Source organism: Poecilia reticulata, linkage group LG14, assembly GCF_000633615.1.
Source record: "Poecilia reticulata strain Guanapo linkage group LG14, Guppy_female_1.0+MT, whole genome shotgun sequence".
Taxonomy (NCBI): Eukaryota; Metazoa; Chordata; class Actinopteri; order Cyprinodontiformes; family Poeciliidae; genus Poecilia; species Poecilia reticulata.
This window is the reverse complement of record NC_024344.1, coordinates 8,265,374-8,287,799: the sequence shown is the minus strand read 5'-3', so window position 1 is coordinate 8,287,799 and position 22,426 is coordinate 8,265,374. Positions and strand designations below refer to the sequence as shown.

Here is a 22,426-nt window from a genome sequence, read left to right as displayed (position 1 = left end):
AACTTATTATGAAGTTAAAAACCTTTCTGTGAAAAGTTATGTAATTCTTAATTTATATATATAATCTTTTTGTAAACAAAAAAGGAGTAGAGGTCCCATTATTTCTGTAAAGAATGGCCTCCTTGCCATGGCAACAATCACAGACTCTGTGCCAGCTTCGCTTCCTTTAGCGTTGGCAACATGCGGTGTAAAACATGAGCTCAGCCTATCTTTTTCCTTGCTGCTTTTACGCTGTTTGATGCTACGATCTCAGCAGAAACAGCAATAAATCAAGCAGCACTGTCCCCCGCATGGACTGAAGCAAGCAGGTGCTGAATTGGGTGAAGCTTTGAACCTGCTAATCCTCACACAGTAAATATAGAAGCCAGCTGAGTTCAAGCCTAAACAGCGCCGGAGTGACAGTAACTTAATGACACATTACTCACATATTTCATATAGTGCTGTGTTTCGCACCGAGGGACAATGTCTGAAGACACATCTAATCTCCGTCATGTCACTGCATTCACACGTGACTTGTTTCTGCAAATGACTTCTTTAACACCTGATACATTTTAACCAGCATGTGAGCACTTTGCCCTGAAATGTAGTGAGCAGATATTCAGAGTCCGGTTCAGGTCATAAAAAAAAAGAAAAAAAAAAGAAAAGCGTGAGCGACACAATGTTGGAGTACAAACACTGACCCTCCAAATAAAGAGTGTAACATTACCGCAGTCCGCTTGCCAACCCACAGTGTCCTTCAACAGGCGGTGGCAGGGAGATCAAAAAGGGAAATATGACACACCGGCAACAGACGCTGCAGCAAAAATAAACTAAATGTCTCTAACACTTAGATATAATACACTGAAAGTACACAGGAGAAAAATGGTAAGATGAAAAAAATGACTAAATCTTAGTAATTTAGAAGAGATTTGATGAACAATGTACTTTTGTTTTCTTTTTTCAGGCTCTGGTAAAATATAAAGCATTTTTGAATCCGTAACAGACTGGTATTAATGAAGAACAATAAAATATTTCATGGCATAATATAATTAGGATCACTAAAATATTGTCTGAAAACCTTTAGTGCAATCATTTCTATTTTTCTTTTTTTTTAAACAGATCACATAAATTTATTCAAACAACTTCAACTACTCTGACTATTCAGATCACAAGAAGAACCTACATTGCAATATAACCATAAAGTATAGATCAACGGAGTCAAATTATTCAAGTTCATTCATCTATAAGTATAAACTTCTGCTTATATCCTTAGCTCCATGTTTGTTCAAAATTACAAATATTATTCTTACAAACATTGCATATGCCTAAAACTTAAAAAAAAATGTCATGGAGCTTCTTTATTCATCTTCCTCTTGCTAACAGAGCATGAAAGTGGACTCCTATACAGCCATCGACATTATTTGTTTTACAGGACTGACTTTTTAAATTGCATTAAAAAGGTCAACCTGAAGTTAAACCTGCTGTCAGACATTCCTGTTTAACACCTTCCATTGTTTTATGAGGTCTGTAGTTCATGTGTCACGAGCATGCTGGGATATAAATACAGAACAATGCAAACAATAGCAGCCACCTGTCTTTGTCTGTCTCCGTTCAATCTAAGTAAAGAACAAGTCACAGAAACGGCCAAGATTTTTCATTTTGCAATGTCTAAAAAGAAAAACTCGTACTCCATGCTGTGAATGGAAGCAAACAGCACTTACTGTACGCAGGAACTGGATCTCTTCCTCTCCATCAGCGCCTTCTGCCATCCTCCCAAGGTGTTAGGAGACAAACCTTGAGAGAAACGGGAATCGGCTGCATTCACGGCCCTGTGACTCCGGAGTGCTGTTGTGTTCCAAACATAGAGCAGGTTTCTGAGGGACAAAAAATAAATGTGACCCCCTGCTGCCACTGGCTTACCCAGGCTGAGTTATGAGGCTCAGGGATTGACTGTTCATTATTCACAGCTGTTCAGAAACAGCATCACGAAGAGGTGGAGCAAGCTGACAAACTCACATGGCTTACCTTCGCAAGATGACAGATACCAATATTTTTGAACTGTTGTGATACTATTTTTTTTAATTTCATACAATGCAATTACTAATTTATTTTCTTTTTTCAAAAATATTTTAATTTGGTTTTAAGTTGAATTGTTGTTTGCATGATTTTGACCTTTTACTAATTTCTGATGGCAAAGAAGCAAATTTTGTGGAATATATCCTGTTACATGGTGATGGCAGCATCATGCTGTGATAATGGGTTTCTTCATGAGGCACAAGGAATACAGAATCAAGGGTGTGCACCGATAGACAGGTGGTGTTAGAGCACCACAATCTTCTTTCCCTTTGGAGGACAAAAAATATATAATTTTTCCATTTATGGCGTGTAGCCCAAGATAGCATTTCTGCCCCAGTGTATGTGTACGCTATTCGATATTGAAGAACGTCACTACTTTGTAATTAAAAAAATAGTTGTAGTTTATGGTGACCACGTTGTGCTGTATTCAACAAGTACATTGTACTATAAATATTTTAGAACTCAATTTTTTTCTGGATATAGTTGATTTAAAGCTGCAGTATGAAACTTTTATAAAATATGTCGTGACGATATAACATGAGACAGATAGATTAATCTGTGAAAAACTCAATGTCATCTCCCTTTTCCCTGTAGCCATCTGTAGAAATACACCTCTCGCACTGTCGCTGCAGAGTGTTGCTGGAGAAGAAGCAACTTACCAAAAAACTTTATCCGCCATCTTCGAGCCAGACTGTGTATTCCAGGAGCTGTAGCCTAGCAGAGGTGCTGAAGAGGGTGCTGAACAAAAAGTAAAATTGTGAAATATCATATAGGCTTGTGCAATAATTTAAAGAAATGCCAAATACTTCTTATTGCCCAGCTATCTAGGAACATTATTTTGTTAAATGGTTTTAGTAAAGTTTATATTTGACGGGGTCGAAAATAATAAGAACAATATTAAAATCCTAATGAACCGATTAGCATACCACTAAACATTTTACAACGAAAAACTACAGTTTTATCTTTCATTTCGTGTGGAAATGAACGCATGTCTTTATAGTCAATTTCCTCCTGGGGGCAGCAGCGGGCACGTTCAGCATCCATTTCTAGTAGAACAAAAAAAAAGGAGTGCAACAGGGAAATAGTTCCCCATTATTTCAAAAACAAACGTTATGAGGTAAGACAGATTTACTTTCTGTTTTCGCTTATCTATTGCACTTAATTAAAAATGTACACTAAACGAAATCATGCCTGTGCTAACTGGTAAAGTTAAAACGTAAGCATTGTGTGTTTTTTTTAAGTTAAGGTTAGCTTATATCTGTGCTGCTAGGTCACTATTATCAGTCAGATTAGCTGGAGAACATGATTTTATCTTAACTTTATTTCGGAAAGTATTGCTATGATTCCCGCAACCTGCTCTGACATTGGAGAAGAATGGCTAAATGGATAAATTATTCTCCACCTCGTTGTAAAACCATGAACGAACGTAGGCAGAAACAGTGAACGATTAGTTACAGAAGGCAAAGAAGGAGGAAGATCAGTATTTTTCTGTTTGAAGCTTGGTGCAGAGAGGGATGGATCCGCTTGAACATATGCTGACAGACCCTCTGGAGCCTAAAGAGGAAGACGGAGGACAAATCACAGAGGAATGTTTGCTTGGTAACTGTAAGGTGGACCTCCCAGAGGATCTGCTGGAGGATGTAAGATTTTGGATATCTAGAACCTGGAGAACATTTGCAGATGATATTTGTGCTTTTGCAAGCATGCTGATTTTTGCTTCCTTTTTCCATAGCCTGACATTTTTTTCTCTGTGCTGAGTGAAAACACCTGGGATGAAGTGCTGACAGACTCCCAGAGACAACATCTTCAACAGTTTCTGCCACAGTTTCCTGTCAACAACACAGAGGAGCAGGATCGCACCATCAGGGAGTTGTTCAGCAACACCAACTTTAACTTTGGAAATCCACTCCATCTTGCACAGAGACTGTTCAGAGGTGCTTTAATATTTTGAAGACAAATAATTGTCTGTGGTCATAAATACTCACATTTTTCAGACAAATTTGGGATATTTTTTGGTTATAAATGATGCTTTGCTTTCCATTTAATTTGGGAAATCTTGAGTGTATATAACAAAAGGTTACCATGACTTAATTAAAAATGTAAACTGAACGAAATCTACCTACCACATCTCTGTTGAAATGTAACTGAATGAACTTTTACCGCATTTCCTGATTACAATTCTGATCTTCTTCATCTAGATGGTTACTTCAATCCAGAGGTGGTCAAGTACAGACAGTTGTGTGCCAAATCCCAAAGGAAGCGCCAGCTGCATTCCCTTCAGCAGTATTACCACAGACTCTTGAAGCAGATTCTTGTTTCCAGAAAGGTTCAGATATTTATTTTGCATAGTAACAATTGATTTGCGTTTCGCCCACATCTTATTCCTTTGGCTTACAAGTCTTTTTGTTGTCTTTGAAAAAGGAGATGCTCGACTTCGCAGTTCAGAACGGTCTGGACTCTCCACCCAAACGACGGCTGCCAAACAGGACTCAGGCTGAAACACGCGAGTCGAGAGTGAGAAGACGACTGAGCCGCATCCTGAAGGAGGTCAAAGCGGAGTGCGAGGACAGCAATGCTTCCTCTGATGATGAAGGTCTGTCTTTTGTTTGAGATCTATCGCTGCAGACAGTATTTCCCTGTATATATACGTTGAAATTTGTATAGGAATAAGTGAGAGAACACAAGCGGCATAGAAAAAAATTTGTTTCTTTATTTTTTCCTAACACAACTCTCTAAAAATGTTTATTTTATCAATTTCTTCGACTGTTCATTAACGCATCTGTATATCCGTCCGCGCGTCTGTCCGTCTGTCTGTATCCACCCATCCATAGAAATTTTTGCCATAAATGTATTGAGAACTTTTTGATTTATGCTTTTAAAAAAATGCTAAAAAGAGGCAACTCCAGAAATTTGAATCTGGAAATATTTTCAAAACTTTGTAGGAAGGTTGTCACCTCAGGGCTCAATACAATTAAACTGAATTTTGATTTCCTATTTCATAAGTTGAATGAAACTGAAAACACCCAAACAGCAGAAAATGTATATATTAATAAAATATTTCGTTGACCATCACATTTCTGTTTTCTACCACCATTAGACATGTCAGTGTGGAATCCAGCCCCTCAGTCTCCTTCCTCTCCCACTCCTACCGTCTCACTCAGAGTTCTTCCTAGCCTCTCTACACCAGACATGAAGATTACAGGTCAGTGAATTTTGGCCTTAAAGGTGACGGCATTGCTTTAAGCCGAAAATGCGTCGCCCAGTGTTCAAGATATTGTTTTTCTTTTTACAGAAAAAGTAGAATTGGGGGAAATGGATTTAAAGGTCATGCTGCAACACCATCGTGAGAAAAGGAAACGCCAGCCAGTAAGTTATGATTTGAGCAGAAAAATTTGCAGGCTTTAAACTTTCCTTGTGTATGTTGTGACTATTTTGGTGTCGTAAGGATCATCCAGACTTGATGACCTCTGATATCCACCTCGGGGACGTTCTCTCAAGAGCAAACATTGGTCGGAAGGGAGCTTTGCGTAAGTAAATCTGCTTGAAGTAAACTGCTCTTCATTTAGGATTTTCACTCAGACCTGACCTCATTTTTATTTTTTATCATTCAGCACTTTTTGATCTGTTGCTTCCCAAGAAGAAGATGAGAGACGAGAGAAAGAAGAGACTGAAGGCAATAAAAGTGGAATCTGAGGATCCTTGTGAAATTCTGACTCCTTCAGACTCCTGCTCAGCCCCGCCAGTGAATATCATCAACTCTTTGCCAGAGGCGCCTTCCACACCTCTCGCCAACATCAAGGAGGAGTGAGTCTACTTCCTCAAGACCATCATCCTGAAGCTTTTAACTGTTGCTTTGAATCTTTGAATCTGAGTCTTGGATTGTTTATTATTATTATTATTATTATTATTATTATTATTATTATTATTATTATTACTGCAGAATTGTGGAGGAAGCTCAAAACAGCCCTGTTGCAGTTGAGGAAATAACGGCCAGTTTCTTCAGCCTTTTGGAAAACATCTTCAGAGCAGAGGGTCCTGCCAGTACCTTGACGGTATGTCCTCATGTTAAAGTGCCACTTTAACAGGAAATACAATCAATTGTGTCACTGCATTGCTAATATGTTTTGATCTCTCAGTTGGAGGAAAAGGTTCAGACTTGGCAGTCTTCTCCAGCCAGTTCGCTCAACACCTGGTTTTCATCTGCCTCATGCTGGTCAGATCTAGTTCTTCAAGCTCTGCAGTTTCTTGCAGGAGAGACTAAAGGTAAACTACAATCAACACTGGAGCTGAAATGATAAGTTTTGCACTCATTTGTATTTTAAGCCTCCCATCATGAAGAGCGGTTTTAAAGACAAAAGTTTAAAACTTTCGCTTTTTAGTGGATTTTCTTTAAATCAACAGGTCTTTTAAAACCTGGTCTAATTAGCATCTGACAATAACACTTTTCTCCAGGAGACATTTGATTTGTCCCTATTGGACGCTGCGAGTTTCAGTACGTGTTGATTTTAAAGGTGAAGTTTCTTTTCTGCAACTTGGTAAAGGACAATCAAGACAACAGACGGACAAATACTGCAGGAATGTTTGTTTACATATTTAGACCTTTCTATGTAATCTTTACCCACAATGAGTTAAAACTTGTCACCCAGTTCTCGTTAAAAATAATTGAAGACGTATTTTGCACAGTCGCTCTGTTCTTCAAAAGTGGAAAAAGAACTGTTGAAGTTAATCATTAGAAGCTGAAGATATAGCGTTATTCATAAATGTCCAAAGGGTTGAATTTTTTTGTTGCTGGAATTGAACCAACAACTCTCCTATTGCAAAACGACTTTATCCTTGATTAATGTGCCGGTATTTAAACTTCTGGCTGGGATGTAAGAAGTTAAATTTCTCACTTTTTTGTTGATCAGATGGCATGATGGCGCTCCCGAGTGGCTTTTCTCCGTTTGTGGAGTTTGTTGATGAATTTCAGCAGTGGAGATGGATCGGTAAGACGGCTCGGTCAATGTCTCATCTTCTTGATGGTTGTGTTCTGTGTCCAGAATGTTTGGATTCAAACCAATGGTTTCTTTCAGGTCCCACTCAGGACACAGAAAAGGACCTCAGTGCGCTCTGTCAACTCTGGCTGGACTCCAAAGACTTTGTTGTCAAAGTTGTACAAATATTCAGTTTTAGTTTAAAGTACTGTTATGATTTTCAGGTTTTCACTTTGTATAACACTGTTTCTTTAGTTTTTTATTGTTATTTTTCTATATAGACAGAAAATGAAGACCTGTTGGAGCTTACGTCCTCCACTCCCAAACTGTGAGCTTTTAAACATGTTACCGTATTTGGTGTGGGTTTTTTTTTTGCAGCATCAAAACAACTGTTTATTGCCTTTACTATTGCAGTTCAACCGATTATGTGGTGCGGCCGAGCACTGGAGACGAGAAACAAGTGTTTCAAGTTCAGGTTTGTGCGTGCTGCTGCAGTATTTACACTATTTCACACGTAATCTCGACGTAAGCTCTCTAAATTTTATGTTTCGTGCATTAGGAGCAGCAGCGATATAACCAGCCTCACAAAGCCTTTACCTTCAGGATGCACGGCTTTGAGTCCGTGGTGGGGCCAGTTAAAGGCGTGTTTGATAAGGAAATGTCCTTAAATAAAGCCAGAGAACACACACTGCTTCGCTCTGACCGACCACCATACGTCACCATCCTCTCTCTGGGTTAGAAATCTTTTGTTATCACGTAGCAACAGTATGCTGTTTTCTTTTAAAGAACATTATTGAAAACCAATCCTGTGTCTATTTATCTTTCTTTTTTTTTTTTTTTTCCCCCAGTTCGGGATGCAGCTGCCCGGCTACCCAATGGAGAGGGAACAAGGGCGGAAATCTGTGAACTTTTAAAAGATTCGCAGTTCCTTGCTCCAGATGTCACAAGTGCACAAGTACTGCGATTGTTTTCCTCTATTATCCTGCCTTTTGTTTGAGTAATGTTAGGGTTTGCGGGTTTACATACCTTATTTGTTCACTTTGCAGAAATGGATGCTGACTTTGCATTAGATGTTTGTTAATAGACAGCTTCTCTTCCCTTTAGGTGAACACAGTTGTCAGCGGGGCTCTGGACAGACTTCACTATGAGAAGGATCCCTGTGTGAAATACGACATCGGCCGCAAGCTGTGGATTTACCTTCACCGCCACCGTAGTCAGGAAGAGTTCGGTAAGCAGGAATCTGCTCTAGAAAAACACATAACACATAAAACTAGTACAATTTTGAAAATTGAAAGTTATTGTTTACTGGAGATGTATATATGTGTATTTTGCTTTTTATAATGCTATTTACCAGATTGGTGTACAAGTTTTAGTCCTTTCTGTTTCCTGAGCTCAAATCAGTGTGAGGCTGTAATGTTCTCTGCTTCATTCAGAGAGGATCCATCAGGCTCAAGCTGCAGCTGCAAAAGCAAGAAAAGCTCAGCAGCAAAAACCCAAACCAGCATCGAAACCGGTGAGTTCACTGTCCAAAATGTATTAAGTAAAAATGGTCTGCATTTGGTTTTTCCCTCTTAAGTAACTACTTTTTTGACTTGACCCACCGTTGGGAAAATAAGCACCTTTTCATGATGGCAATTTCTAGGTTTTCAGTGGTTTTATCGAGATGTTATTTGAAAAGCTGTATTTGTGTAGTGAATGACTAACAATTCTCCCACCTGAGGTTTGGATCTCTGCAGCTTGGTGTTGGCCTAACACATAAAACCTATTGAAGCAATTGAAGTTTGCAATGTGGAAAAAGTCCGAGTGGTGTTTTATCACTTGGTGCTTTGGTTTGACTAAATGATTTAGTGTTTTTGCTTTTAGTTACAAAAGGAGGTCATATTTGCATTCATACTGTAGAAGTCTGGAAGTAAAGACGGAAGCAGCAAAACACCCGGATCTCTGGAGGCCGGACTGGACCTGGGCTGTAATTCCATGTCTCCAGTCCCAACGACTCCCACCCAAAACACTCCCGGAACCCCCAAATCACCTCTGCCTCTCTCTGCTACCACACCAACAAAGACCGGAGTTCCAGACACGCTCAAAACCAGCCCGGGGTCAGTCGGACCGAAGCTTTTCTTTTGCTCAGTACTTTGATTTCATCTGTCCGGTTTGAATGTGCATCTTCTTCTTCTTCTTCTCTCTCTGGCAGAGTTCTCCTCGTCTCTCCTCCGTCGCTGCCTCAGCTGGGAACGATCCTACCCACGAGTCAGGCTTGTCCGCCGGCCTCCCAGCCGGTAACTTCCCAGCAGGCAGCTCGGATAGTGAGCCACCTGGCGGCGGGCTCCCTCCCTCAGGTCCGGGTCGTTTCCACTCAGCCCGGCGGTCTGGGTCCATCGGCGGCCGCTCAGCAGGCCACTCTGGTGCATCAGACTTCGCACCAGATCCGGATGCCTGTGTCTGTGGCAGCCAAGGGCATTTCACAGGTACGTTAAACACAGAGGGAAAACTGTTTGGCTCCTGCTTTTTTTACGTTTTAAAAAGGAAACAAAACGGGTTAAATCCCTTTATAAGCAATTTATTTGGGTGAATTACTTGAAAATATATCATGCAGATCTGAGTGAAAGAGAACTGTAGTTTCTGTTAAAATGAACACCAGATTTCTGCAGACACTGTTCCTCAACAGGCAATATTATTTATAGCTCTATAATTATACGTACACACAGGCGGATCTTCACCTGCATGCATTTATAAAGCGCCATTTAAGCTTTATAAATGCAGTCAGTCTTGGGTTGAGCCATTTTAGGAACTGATCTGATCTGAATTACAAGCAACTACAAACTGTGATTGCTAAACTCTTAGCATCAGCAGTAAACTCCCTGCATCTGCCACCAAGTGTGTTTTGCTTTTTTTGTGTCCCGTCCGGCAGCGTGGCACTCAGAATTGTTGTCCTTGTGCCAAGGTGAGGCCCGACAGATTTACTTTCACAAGCAAAGCATTGCTGAGTTTGCTGTGATTCTTCGCTTGGCATATATGTACGACTTTATTAGAAATCGCTTTGGGTTTATTTCAAAAGTAATGGAGACAGAATTAGAAAAAAAGAGTTAATCCCAGTCAGTCCAGCAACCTGCGAAGATGTTTGTTAGAGAACATGAACATGAAGACCAGTGATGAGTTGATGTCCTCTTCCATCCATCTGATCAATACCAATAAAACACATTGAGGTTTTTAACTGTACCGTGACACAAGACAGTGACATTCCAGGAATATAAACACTCATGAAGCTGTACTTTTCTTTTAAACAGTACAAATATATATATGTTTTTCTTTTGTGCAATAGGCTGTTGTTTCTGTGCCTCTAAGAAGTCCGTCTGGTAGCAGTCCTGTCCAGGTTCCAACCAGCCTCTCTGTGTCGGCTCTTAGTGTGACCAAACCTCAGGCCGGATCTCCAGGTAGCGCCGCTAACAACCCCACTCCTCCGGCTGTGCTGCAAGGTGTCACATCCCCGAACATCAAACAGGTGAAGAATTTTATCCTGGCATACAAGGCTGACGTTTTGATTGAAAATGCTGGTTATGAAACCAAAATCCATATGCTTAAAAAAAAGAAAAAAAGTCAGTGATTTCTGAGTTAAAGTTTCATCTGCTGCTGCTTCAGGTTTCCATCACTGGGCAGCTGGGAATGAAGACTCCAGGTGGAGGAGGAATTCCAATAACTGCAACAAACTTGCGTATCCAGGGTAAAGACGTCCTCCGCCTCCCCCCATCCTCCATCACCACCGACGCCAAAGGCCAAACGGTGCTGCGCATAACCCCGGACATGATGGCCACTCTTGCCAAATCTCCAGTCGCGACTGTAAAGCTCACCTCTGACTTCCTGGGCGGAGCCGCCGCCGGCAGCAAGAGCATATCGGCCACGCTGCACGTAGCGCCATCTCACCCTTCACCATCGCCTGCCTCCGCTACCCCACCCAGCACCGCAGAAGCGCAGATGGCTAAGTCAGGCTCCGTCGCCTCCACCTTGCTGAAGACTGGAGGAGACACAGCCATAAGGCTGATGCCAACTTTGGCCGTCAGCATGGCCGACCAAAAGTCCAGGACCTTCTCCACCGTGGCGTCCCCAGACAAGGGCAGCGCAACCATCCGCATAATGCCTGGCCTTGGGGTCATTCCCCAGAAGCAGGGTCAGACCATCACCATGACGACCGCCAGTGGCAGCAAACCACTAGCAGCGTCTACATGTGGCAACATAGTGACCATGGCAGCCAGCGTCGTAGCCGGAGCCAAAGGCATCACCGTGGCTCCCGCAGCCTCCGGTTCACCGTTGTCATTGGGAACGGCTACGGCGACTGTGAGACAAGTCCCTGCTTCGGTTGTTACAACACAAACGGTAAGAAAATGTCCGTCTGAAGGTAAAACCGAAGGTCTTTCACCAAAAGAATGTTAGTGTAAGGTTCTAAAGTGTTCAAAATCCTTAAACATGTCACAGACTTCAGTGTGTTTTATAGGAATTTTATGTGAAAAGCCAACAAAAGTACAGCATCATTATGAAAGGAATGCAAAAGGATGCACAATTTTCAGTTGTTTTTTTTTGTTAGCTTGTGTTTTTTACAAATTAAAATGTTACGTTCCATTGCGCTTTCTTCACTTTGATGCCCCAAAATAAAATGTCATGTTGTAAAACAATACCCAAAGCACCGCACTTTTCAGATTCTTGGTTGGCAAAGAAATTTAAAATCTTGTATCGCTTTTTCATTCCTCTTCACAAATTGTGTTTCTCAATCAAGCAAAAAAAATGAATGACTTAAATTTGTCTTTTGAAATGTGTAAAAGTGTTTGAATACTTTTGTAATTAGGGCCAAATGTTTTGAGCATTTTTTTTCCCCACCAACTTAACCGATTCGGTGCTTCATCTTTTTGTGAGGGGAGCCAAGTTAAACTTCAGTTTAAAAAGGTTTTCATTGAAAAACCTTTGGCCACAGCTGTAAAAGGAGGAGTTGTATAATCACATTCTAGAAAAATGGAGTAATTCTCACACAGAGGTACCAATTTTTTTTTTTTTTTTTTTTAAGATATTTTGCTTCAACTCAACTATAGAAATCTCATCGCCAATGTTTTGAACATTACTTACACTGAAACCTGAGCTGTTAGAAACGGAGATGATCTCTGATTACATTTAATTATAATGTAGAGGGACTCTTACTGCAAATGCTAATCTTGCTCAGGGAGTTATTGATTCCTTCAGTAGCACTTATTTTAAATGATCCACCCAGATGACCCGGGGGGGGTTTAATATTTTCTTTGCTGTGATTGCGATCGGTAGGGAAAGCTACCTGCACGGATCACTGTGCACTCTGTCCTCAACCAACCCCTGAAGAGCAAGAGTGTGGTGACGACTCCGATAGTCAAAGGGAACCTCAATACAAAGTGAGTCTGTTTAGTGGTGATTCTTATTGAGTTTAAATTAAAAAAATTTTTTTTAAATGTCTCTTTATATTTTATTCTTAACATAACTTAATTGTTTGTTTTGTTTTTTTCCTGAGCAGTATTAGCAGCCTGGGCAGGAACATCATTCTGACCACGGTGCCTGCAGGCACAAAGCTAATAGCGGGGAACAAGCCGGTCAGTTTCGTCACCGCACAACAATTCCAGCAGCTTCAGCAGCAAGGCCAGGCAACACAGGTCAGTATGGGCCATGAAACACACTGACATTGTTCCAGAAAACTGTTTTGCACATTATGGAGAATGTTGTGATCGCTAATACATTTTAAAAAACATTTTCATTATAAATCCATCAACAGATGTTTTTGAAAAATTGATTACATTAAGGAGCTTATTTTTCTTTTTTGGTTTTCAATTCTTGTTATTTTGTTATCTAAATTTGGCATTTATGAATGTAAAAGTATTATTTTATTAGCTTGGATTCAATTTTATCCATTAACATTGTGCAAGTAAGTAAGTAAAAATAATATGCTTAGTTGTAGAAATGTTTGTACCTTAATGCACAGTCATTAATGTGCAATGACTGGAAAAGACGAGAAAAGACAAGTAACTTTTCTAGTTTAAATTTCTCCTTAGGCTTTTATTTTATGGGAAGTGTAGCAGAGAGGCATTCAGGATCATTAAAAATAACTTGGTGACTTTGTCTTGAGTGGCTCATCATGTTCAAACCTCTGCTTATTGTCACCTAGCATGAAATACTCCAGTACTTCACACAGCTACTGCTCATAAAATGTTGGTTTATCTGAAACATTGAAGTATAAAGACGCTCTATCCACTGTGATTCTCTTTTTATTATAATTTATGTACAGCTAGGATAATTCTAACAAATGACTAGAGCCGAACTCTTCTATATCAGGTAGCACCTAAACACAAGAGATGTGTTCCCCACTAACATGCAAGTTTTAGAAAAACATTTTTTATTGATTATGTGCCAACTGAACATATCAAATCGCTATGACAACTAGTCAAGGTAGCCGTATGTTGACACGCACATCCAAAGCTTGCAAAACGCATTTATGCCGTATGCTTTGATTCTGAATGCATTTCACTTGCATTCACCAAGTTAAATCTCCTCAGGTTCGGATCCAAACGGTTCCGACTCAGCAGCTCCAGCACGTGGCAGCCGGTTCCCCCAAACCCGTTTCAACAGTGGTTGTCACGACAGCACCGTCACCTAAATGTACACCGGATCCTCCACCCGCTCCTCAGCAATGACCTGACCAGCGACATGCGTTACTGTGAGGCTTTGGATGAGGTTGACATGTTTTCTGTTTGAGTGTCGACATATTTAAGGTATTTTCTGAAATGTTTTCTCCTTTACGATCTCCACATTGTTAGTGTAAATTATTTGGAAGCAGAGTGGTTAAAACGACAGACCCTTTGATTTCCAGGCATTTGCTGTTGGATGAGTTTGTCATTTGAAAATGTCATAAATCAGATGTGGCTGGATTTATTTGAATGTTGTGATTTGTGTTCCCTTACAAGGTGGTGTATTTAAAAACGGATCATAATGTTTCATGGTTTCCCCGTTTCTTTTTTTGAAATCTTTTTTTCCTAAAGAACAAATAAACCACACTATTATCTAGATTTGTCTTACTTTTATTTCAAAAAGATAAAGTTTATTTGGCCAAACATCTGGCTTGTTTAAACATATGAAGCATTATTAACACATAATGAAATGAAATTTTGATTTAAAACAGAAAATGGAGAGAGCAGTAACCATCGTTTTACTCTTCATCCGACTCTTCAAGTAAAGCTTTCTGAGAGCTGGTTTTAGAGGAAGTGTTTCGCATTCCGATCTCTACATCCCGTCCTTTTGCTGAGAATCTTGTTGTGGTTCTGTTGGAACAAAGATAAAGGCAAGGCTGTTTATTTTCATAAAATTTTCAGCAACGAGGCAATTCAAAGCGCTTTACATGATTTTACTTTGCCATAGCAGTGGCAAAGTAAAAGCAAGAGGAAGCAGTGGCAGGTTGGAAGTGACTGTAGTTAATGATACACCAGTTATTGATCAAAGGCAGCTCGAAGCAAATTGATTTTTAGTGTTAAAGAAACACAATCCCCTAATTAAAAAAAAAAAAAATCACATTTTATAAATAACTGGCTTTAAGATTCTAAATAAGTCGCTCAAACTTAGAGGAAATTACACATTTAACACTTTCTGGAGATTAATTTAAACAAAATCAGATTTATTCCCAAGACCTGATTACCAAATTATAGCAAGCATTAATTTTACTTTAGAAACTCTAAAAGTGCACACATGTGCTTTTATTTCTTGGGTTTTGTCAGTGCAGATTGACTGTAGGTAGTGATGTGCCTTTTTGTACCAAACTTTGTCCTTCCACTCAACTTTGTACTAATACACTTGAATGTAGCATTCAGGCCTTACTATTTAGCAAATAACTCTTTTATTTATCCTCTTTGTGGAACTTCTCATTCAAATTAAAGTGACTGTCTACTGGATGTCTGTCAAGTCAGCAGTCTTTTATATTATGGACGTGTTGGGAGTTTTCATCCGCTGTAAACCATAATATCATTCAACAGACAGAAACTTAATTTGATCTAAATCTATCTGAAGATGATTCATAATTAAAATTAGACACATGCCTTTGTGAAGTAGAATTTGTTTGGTAAATTTAAAAGGATAGAAGTTTCCAAAACCAACCTGGCTTTATAAGAAAAGTGATTTATAATCAACAGAGTTAATTATAGAGTCTTCTCTCCAGCTGAAAACACTCAGGGAGAATCTTTGGCTGCCACTTTGAGGCTTTGAGCTCAAGTGAATCTGGGTTACAGCTCAACGACCAAAAGGACAACAGCAAATAAGAATGTGCCAAACTTCCTGCAACAGTGATGTAATGACATTGTTGTCATAAACACTTGATGCGTCTCGTAATAAAATATGTTTAATGTGAAGCTTTTGAGTGTGAGCAAAAGCAAAAACAGAAGAAATCTGCAAGTGGAAAAATAGCATTTCACAGCACTGAATACCACTACTGTGTGTGTGGGGGAAAAAAAACGATCCACTGGTCTTGTTTCCACAAACAACTTTGTAAACATTCTGCCCATTCCTGCCATTGTTCAAGTATTTTCTGCGCTGATGTAATCGAAGTCATTTTCTTGCTGCATTCCAGCAGCGTTTAATCTTGATATTAACTTAGAGCCCCACTTAACCGCTGATATAGTGTCTTCCTATGATCAAGCAACTCCACTAATATAGAATTTAAAGCAGAAATCTGCAAATATTTTTGATAAAAAGAGACACCTGGATGTTATTCATCCGTTTAAAAAAAAAATCTCTTGATTCAGTTTGTGAGGAAATAATCGAAAAAAATTAAGTGTATTCCAAATACTTGATTCTGTTCTGATCTGCGGCCACTATTGCTTAACTATTCAACATTTTAAATCCTGCAAAGGTTGATCGATGAGATACTTACAACCAAACTATGGAGGCGGTGAAAGAGACCAAAATTAGAGATAACGCCAAATGCCAGCAGAAGCACATCGTGACGAACATCATGTTGTCATGTTGCTTCAGGTCCCACTTGTCTCCATTTAAGGGGTAAAGAACAACTCCAACCTGGAACGACAAAGGGAGCCAATAAGACAACATTTACAAGTCATATTTGGTTGGGTTAGAGGCAAAATTACATCTGAATTTAACAAGCATGCATGGATTAAAATTGTCTGTATTCCACTGATTTTCTCGCATTTCAGTCCAGCCTACGTTGAGAAAAGTTTAAGCACCAACCCGCCACAAAAACTGATTGTTTGGGGTGAAAAACATTTTGAAGCAGATCATTTGTTTTCACTTTCTGAATGAACACCTTCTAGTTCTACTGTAAAGTGATATCCTGGTACTGAGAGGCCTCACGTAGCTCTTTATAGCTCATCACTGATCTACAGTGTCTTACAATCGCGTCTGTAACCATTGAACTTCCTTGTGTTTGTCATTTTGAAGCTACATGCTTTGTATGCACAGTATGTAGCTTTAAAATATGTAGCTTTACAAACCTTTTGTTTGTAAAGGACTTTTTTTTCCCCCCTTTACAAATTAAAGTGAAAAGTCTTCAGCACCTGTGAGTTAGTATGTCAGAATAATCTTTTGTCTTGGTCTCCAGCTTCTTTGAACATTTACACACTGCCATTCTTGCCCATTTGCCTTTGCAAAAACCACCAAAGCCAAGTCAGAGTCAAATATGCTTTAAAAAGGTTTGAAAAGTTCTAGGGGTGTGAATACTTTTTCAAATTCCCCATAAGTCAGCAAGATAAGGTAGACGCCAAATAACACAAATAGTCAGAAAAAGATAAAATCTCCTTTCTCGGATCACCTGGTAGAACCAAGAGCCCTGCAGGATGAACATGTCTGCCCTGAAAAGCTCCAGAAGAATGTTGTTTCTTATGAAGACCTCCAGCATGGTGCTGGCCGATCCGGCGAAGACGGCATACAGCAGCAGGGTGTGGACGTGAGCATCCAGGGGCTCCCGGCCGTGCACATGGTACAAGAAGAGAAATCCTGGGTGATCCAAATGAAATCGTATGACACACATCGGAGACGAGCAATGAAAAGCAAAATAAAAAAAATTAAAAAGTTATTTACCTTCAACAAAAAGAGCCAAAGAGAGAGCAAGGCGGTCGGCACCAACCGGCACCCGTTTGGTTCTTACGCTGGCAATCAGCACTATTCCTGAGATCCCAAAGAACAAATACATGGTGCTGTGCTGCCAGTTCATCAGCTTGACCCATGAGGAGTTCTCCCGATCATAGAGGCGGGCGTGTGGACCGTCCACAACAAACTGCTCCACCATCGTACCTGTCACAGTCAAAACAACATGCAAATCAGATGAAGGGGCGATGTAGCATTTTGTGATGTAGCAAACCGCAAGCTTCACCACGTGGGATATGATGTTACAAACCAACCAACATTGTATCCCAGCTGAAGGAAAGCGATTCTTGGTTTTCAACCTTTGTCCAAACAGTAAACTTAGTCCTCTTTTGAATCAAAAAATAAAAGCAGTCAAGGAGCCTTTGCCAAGTAAGGAGGAGCTGCAGGTCAAATAATGTTCTGATGTAACAGTTCTAGTTGCATTTAACAAATGTGGACTTTGGGGAAGAGTGGCAAGACTGATGGCAGTGTAAAAGTGAACACTATGTACATATTTATGTACTAGAATGTTCTCCACCCATCTCACTGATCTATTTTGCAAAAATGAAGGGGGCAAAAAAGATCAATTCAAAAACAACTGCAGCTGTAATTGCCACACATTGGTTGAAAACAAATACCAAGATTTGTAGATTTTGTCTCCGTGCAGCTTCATGTTGTTCCATCACATAAAATCCAAATAAAATACATCAAACGTGTTTGCATAGCAAAGATTCAAGACGACTGTAAGCAATTAGCGTGGGTTTGAAGGGAAACTGACCGACAAATGATGCAAAGATTTTGAATCCTCCTTCAACGTATTCCATCCTCCTTAAGAAAGGAGGCATGGCCTGTCTTCCTCTGGGTTGGCTCGTCCTCCAGTAATGTTGCAGGACATGCTTCACTGTTAGCCAGAAGCCATACAACAGGAAAAAAGTGCCTGGTATAGCGTGTCCTCCAAAGTTGGCCATTGTTTGGCCTGAAAACAAAAGAAATGTAGTTTTGCTTAGTCATGTCACACGCAAACACACAACAGGTTTTTTTTTATTATTTAGGTCAGTTTATCTCTTCTGCCATAAAAACCATTCAGCTTGGAGATGTTAAGTTATGAAACTCTCTAACCTGCTTAAACAACAGCATCTGGCAATGGGAAACCCACATTCCTCAGATGTTTAATGTCATAGAACAGGTGTGTAATTTACAAACACAGGAATATCCTGCATCCGACCCAAACAGGAAGAGTTTATTTACAGACAGGATAGTCTCTTATTTGTCTTGCAAAACTGGCATTCAAATCTCACTTTTTTTTTTTTTGCTTTGTAGGCAGAGCTGGAAAAAAATAATTAAAACAAGATTCCAGACTAACATACTCCAGTTTCTATAAAACGATGGAAAGAAGGAAGTCTTCACAGATTTTCTTTTTAAATATACATATGCACATGTTTGATACTGGTCATACACTATGGGTGTGTCAGGTAGACAAGTTTTTCCTGATCCACCTCGTTTGACACTGCGTGACTTCTGCGTTACCTACATCTACTCTAATGCCAGCATCAAGAAACCCGAGCATGACAAGCACAAAGCAGAGCAAACTCCATTTCCTGTTCCCAAGAATCAGGTGAGCAGCTGATTTTACATAAGCTAAATGTTGAGATAAACATCTTTTACAATTTAATGACCAAATTAAACATACCTTTTTCTCTCAGCTGTTTAATCCCAAAGAAAGCTTTGAGTTCCCCCAGCCGGTCAGATTCACACTGAGCTCCCTGCTCTGTGTAAACCGTGCACACCTGTTGCGTTTCTCCCCTAACCTGTACTGCCACAGCACATAACCACACCCCTCATTTGCAACAGCTTCAGTGAGCAGAAGCACATCCCTCTGAGACACATCTAGGCAGGAAGCTTCTGTTTACCCAGGCATTCATTTAACAACAAAAGCAGCGCGTGCCACCTGAAAACCCACTCAGGCTTGGGGTGTTACAAAAAAATAAGCTTTTTAAAAATATATTTAGATAATTCTAGTAATTAAATAAAAAGAAAATTTAAAAAATCTTCTTTGCATTTCCTTTTTGGTTTTTGAAAAAACTGTTGGCACTGAATTAAAAAAGCCCAGGCAGTTTTGAGAGATTTGGAGGAAATGACATGCATGCAGTGAAAACACAGATATATGATTTGGTTAATGTGTAAACCGTGTGCACAACTCAACAGTGTTGGACTGTTCAAATGAACTTTGCACTCCGTTTCAATAAAATTTTATTGCCACTGTATCATGCCGAAATGACGATCATTCATTCGCACCTGGAAACTCACTTAATATTGATTTAATTAGAAAGACAGTAATGCAAAAAAAAAAAAAAGTATTCTGCTGACTTTTCACAAAGGAATTAGAGTATGACACAGAATAGCTTCTTCTCTCTGAAGGGGTTCTCCGATGAAGCGACAGGAGTCACCAGAGGGTCTTCTTTAGCGTGAGATTCACAGTAGGACATCAGCTCTGCTGCTGCTTTGGATATCTGTGGGAAAAAATAGGTCGTTAAAGACAGGACATCACTTTTGGACATATTTGATTGCATTGATTTGACACTCATTTCATCAAGCATTGTGTAACAAGAATTACATTTAAAAACATGTCTTAATTTGAATCTGTCAGTATTTTTCACAGGATTATTCCAAAGATGTAAATATTACTTATATAAATTGAATAGTTTTCTTTTATAGTGTCTTTTGATGACATTTACTATAAAGTAGCACTTTGTAAATAAACTGAACTGAGCTAAAAATTGAATTTTAAAATTGTTTTAGTGTACAATATTGATTGCTTTGCATTTGCAGATTTAGAGAAAAAGAATGTTTAAACTTTAAAAGCATAATACTACCTTAATTTGTAAAAAAAAAAAAAAAAAAAACTGCATTTTCTGACTTAACCTGACAAACATCTTATCTTTATGTAACTTATCAGAACATTCAAGAACTACAAAGTATTAGTTGGGTGTCAGAAAAATACTTTGTACAAAATGGAATGATTCATTTCAAGTTGATCGTTTACATTCTATGAGTTTTACACTTAACCAAGTTTAAGGTTATCAAAATGAAAATGCTTTTTTTTTTATATAAAAAAAAAAAAGAAAAAGAAAATTTTTTACTAGTGTTAACCTATTCCTCCAGGAAATATCAGGTCTGGTCAATCCAAGTATTGAGGATTTTAACCACAAAGGAATAAAAGCAGTTCGGGTTCATTCAAAAACGCTGCAACAGCATTTTAGTGCCAGATAAGAAGCTGTGATATGGGTACCAACTTCAGCATCATTGGTCAGCCAAGGTGTGTGAGCATGTTTTCCCATCTACTGAACAGCCATCCAAATGAGGAAACTTTAAAACTCAATTTTTTGCTTCCCAGTTGCTCGTGCCACCACCTTAGGTAGTGAGACATTTCAAAAATCTGTCACTGAATACATAGAGACACAGGGTAAACTTCAACGATGACTAATGCTGACGTAATTAAGGTATTGACTTCTGTTTGTAGTCCCGTTAGATGCTCACTCACCATCATCCTCTCTATGTTGACCTCCAGCTTCAGCTGCTCCACCGTCTTTCTTGCGTCTGCAATCTTGGCCATGTTGTTAGACATCTTCCGCTTTGCCTCTGAAATCTGCCGCCCTGCAGCAAATTACAAAGTGCATTGTGGACAGAAAAGAGAAGACAACTCTGAATCACATCTAGTCAGCAACTCATGTGAAACGCACAGCTTAGAGTCTGTTTCAATTTGCTTGTTAATTCTGCTCCCTGGGTCTCAGCTGCCAGTGGTGCAGGGAGGGTCTCAAAGGAGGAGGGCAGGGGAGCGGAGGCAGAGCCCTCATGGGGGCGTCATCCGGTCACCGGGAGTAAATACATTTTACATTACCATGTTACTTTAAAAATATATATATATATATTTATATTATATAGAGCCGATTTAGCTTAGTGCAATGCTTCCACTTTTGTTTTAATACAATGCTGGAGCTCCTTTTGAATGAACTGTATGTAATATTAGAGTGCATCTAACAACAGAATTAAAGAAGTTAAACATTGCTCACCACAAATAAGAAAACTATGTATTTATTTAATGTGTCAGCATGCATGAAAGTCTACAGAAACAACATCAATTGACTTGTTTTTAAGTTGATGTCCTTTGAAAAAAATAATAGTTACATCGTTCAATTAATGTTTTTTTTTCCCCTCACTATTAGAAAAAATAAATTACTTACCACCAAGACAAATTGAGCAGCAGCTGGGTTCCTGCAATCAAATCACTCTTATCTTCCACAGGGTTCACCACACACAATAACAGTAACAATGAAGTGAGATTAATAGCAAGAGATGAGGAGGAGGAGGAGGAGGAAGGCTTCAGTAGGTTCCCTCCTTCAAACAATTAGCACCAGTGGCTCTGCCTCCAGGATTGGCTCCATGCAGCCGCTGAAGGCAACCTGTGGTGCGACCTTCATCTTCTAAGTCTCCATTAGTCTCTCACCTGAGATGACAGCCAAGCAGAGACAGAGCAACAGTAAAAAAAAAAAACCTGAGGAATATTTTTTAACTCATGACGTTATTACACCTGAAAGCCTGACAAAAATTGATGTTTAAAAGAAGAGAGGGAGATGGAAAATCTCAGAATTATTTCCTTGACATTAATTTTCCTGTTAAACTACATTCCCAAAGGAAGTATTTATAAATCATTTGGAAATAAAAATTAAGGCCTTCCATTATTTCTGTACAATAGACTTTTACACCAGGAGTAATGATAAGGGAAAGTAGATCTTTATGACATGGCCTTTATTTTCAGAAAAGGAGATTGTTCTCTTACAGCAGTGTTTCTCATGTCCGGTCCTCACACCCTCTTGCCCTGCATGTTTTAGGTGTTTCCCTTCTGCCACACACCTGGATTGAATCTGTGAGTGATTAACAGCCCTCTGTAGTTCTCGATGGTCATGCAATCATTTGAATCAGCTGTTTTGTAATAGAGGCACATCTAAAACTGAGAAGCACCATGCAGGGGTGTCCAAAGTCGGTCCTCGAGGGCCGGCATCCTGCATGTTTTAGTTCTCTCCCTAGTGGTAGCAACAACCTCCTCAGCAAGCAGTGGCGGAGCCAGAGGGGGGGCCAGTGCCCCCCCTGTCATCTGATTGGCCCCCCTAGTGGCCCCCCCAGATGATTGACATGTAACAGCACCAGGTTATTCCTGTACATTATTTGGAATCATTCTAAGTCAACCTAATATCTAAAGAAGAAAAACAATAATA

The 22,426-nt window shown here is 39.6% G+C and overlaps 4 protein-coding genes across 5 annotated transcripts in view; 1 reads left to right on the top strand and 3 right to left on the bottom strand.

Annotated features, from left to right (window-relative positions):
- Positions 1–1,895, bottom strand: part of LOC108166857 (ryanodine receptor 1-like) — a 7,871-nt gene extending 5,976 nt beyond the window's left edge. Inside the window, exon 1 of the mRNA XM_017308498.1 lies at positions 1,701–1,895. Coding sequence (XP_017163987.1) covers positions 1,701–1,748 — 48 coding nt within the window. The 5' untranslated portion in view covers positions 1,749–1,895. The remainder of the gene's footprint in view (positions 1–1,700) is intronic.
- A 1,188-nt stretch (positions 1,896–3,083) lies between these two features.
- Positions 3,084–14,093, top strand: nfrkb (nuclear factor related to kappaB binding protein). Its single transcript, XM_008427046.2, has 26 exons — positions 3,084–3,172; positions 3,554–3,695; positions 3,788–3,989; positions 4,254–4,381; positions 4,477–4,648; positions 5,153–5,257; positions 5,348–5,421; positions 5,501–5,582; positions 5,667–5,859; positions 5,996–6,107; positions 6,192–6,318; positions 6,963–7,040; positions 7,128–7,204; positions 7,310–7,356; positions 7,443–7,503; positions 7,588–7,762; positions 7,877–7,983; positions 8,133–8,256; positions 8,462–8,541; positions 8,928–9,124; positions 9,220–9,493; positions 10,348–10,527; positions 10,665–11,396; positions 12,330–12,433; positions 12,553–12,688; positions 13,586–14,093. The coding sequence occupies exons 1-26, from the start codon at positions 3,168–3,170 to the stop codon at positions 13,721–13,723; spliced, it is 3,852 nt and encodes a 1,283-aa protein (XP_008425268.1). The 5' UTR covers positions 3,084–3,167; the 3' UTR covers positions 13,724–14,093.
- tmem45b (transmembrane protein 45B) lies at positions 14,092–19,072 on the bottom strand. Its single transcript, XM_008427045.2, has 6 exons — positions 18,844–19,072; positions 17,932–18,129; positions 17,109–17,321; positions 16,840–17,024; positions 15,946–16,088; positions 14,092–14,347 (listed from the first exon to the last, which is right to left on the bottom strand). Exons 2-6 carry the CDS (start codon positions 18,119–18,121, stop codon positions 14,236–14,238), a joined length of 843 nt encoding a protein of 280 aa, XP_008425267.1. The 5' UTR covers positions 18,122–18,129; positions 18,844–19,072; the 3' UTR covers positions 14,092–14,235.
- Positions 19,073–19,386: 314 nt separating this feature from the next.
- Positions 19,387–22,089, bottom strand: gng8 (guanine nucleotide binding protein (G protein), gamma 8). Of its 2 annotated transcripts, none has more exons than XM_008427048.2 (4): positions 21,991–22,089; positions 21,395–21,657; positions 20,695–20,799; positions 19,387–19,663 (listed from the first exon to the last, which is right to left on the bottom strand). In XM_008427048.2, the coding sequence occupies exons 3-4, from the start codon at positions 20,776–20,778 to the stop codon at positions 19,535–19,537; spliced, it is 213 nt and encodes a 70-aa protein (XP_008425270.1). In that variant the 5' UTR covers positions 20,779–20,799; positions 21,395–21,657; positions 21,991–22,089; the 3' UTR covers positions 19,387–19,534. The 2 variants fall into 2 exon arrangements, with proteins under 2 accessions (XP_008425270.1, XP_008425269.1); XM_008427047.2 differs by having other exon boundaries at positions 20,695–20,807; positions 21,991–22,087.
- Between the last annotated feature and the right edge of the window lie 337 nt (positions 22,090–22,426).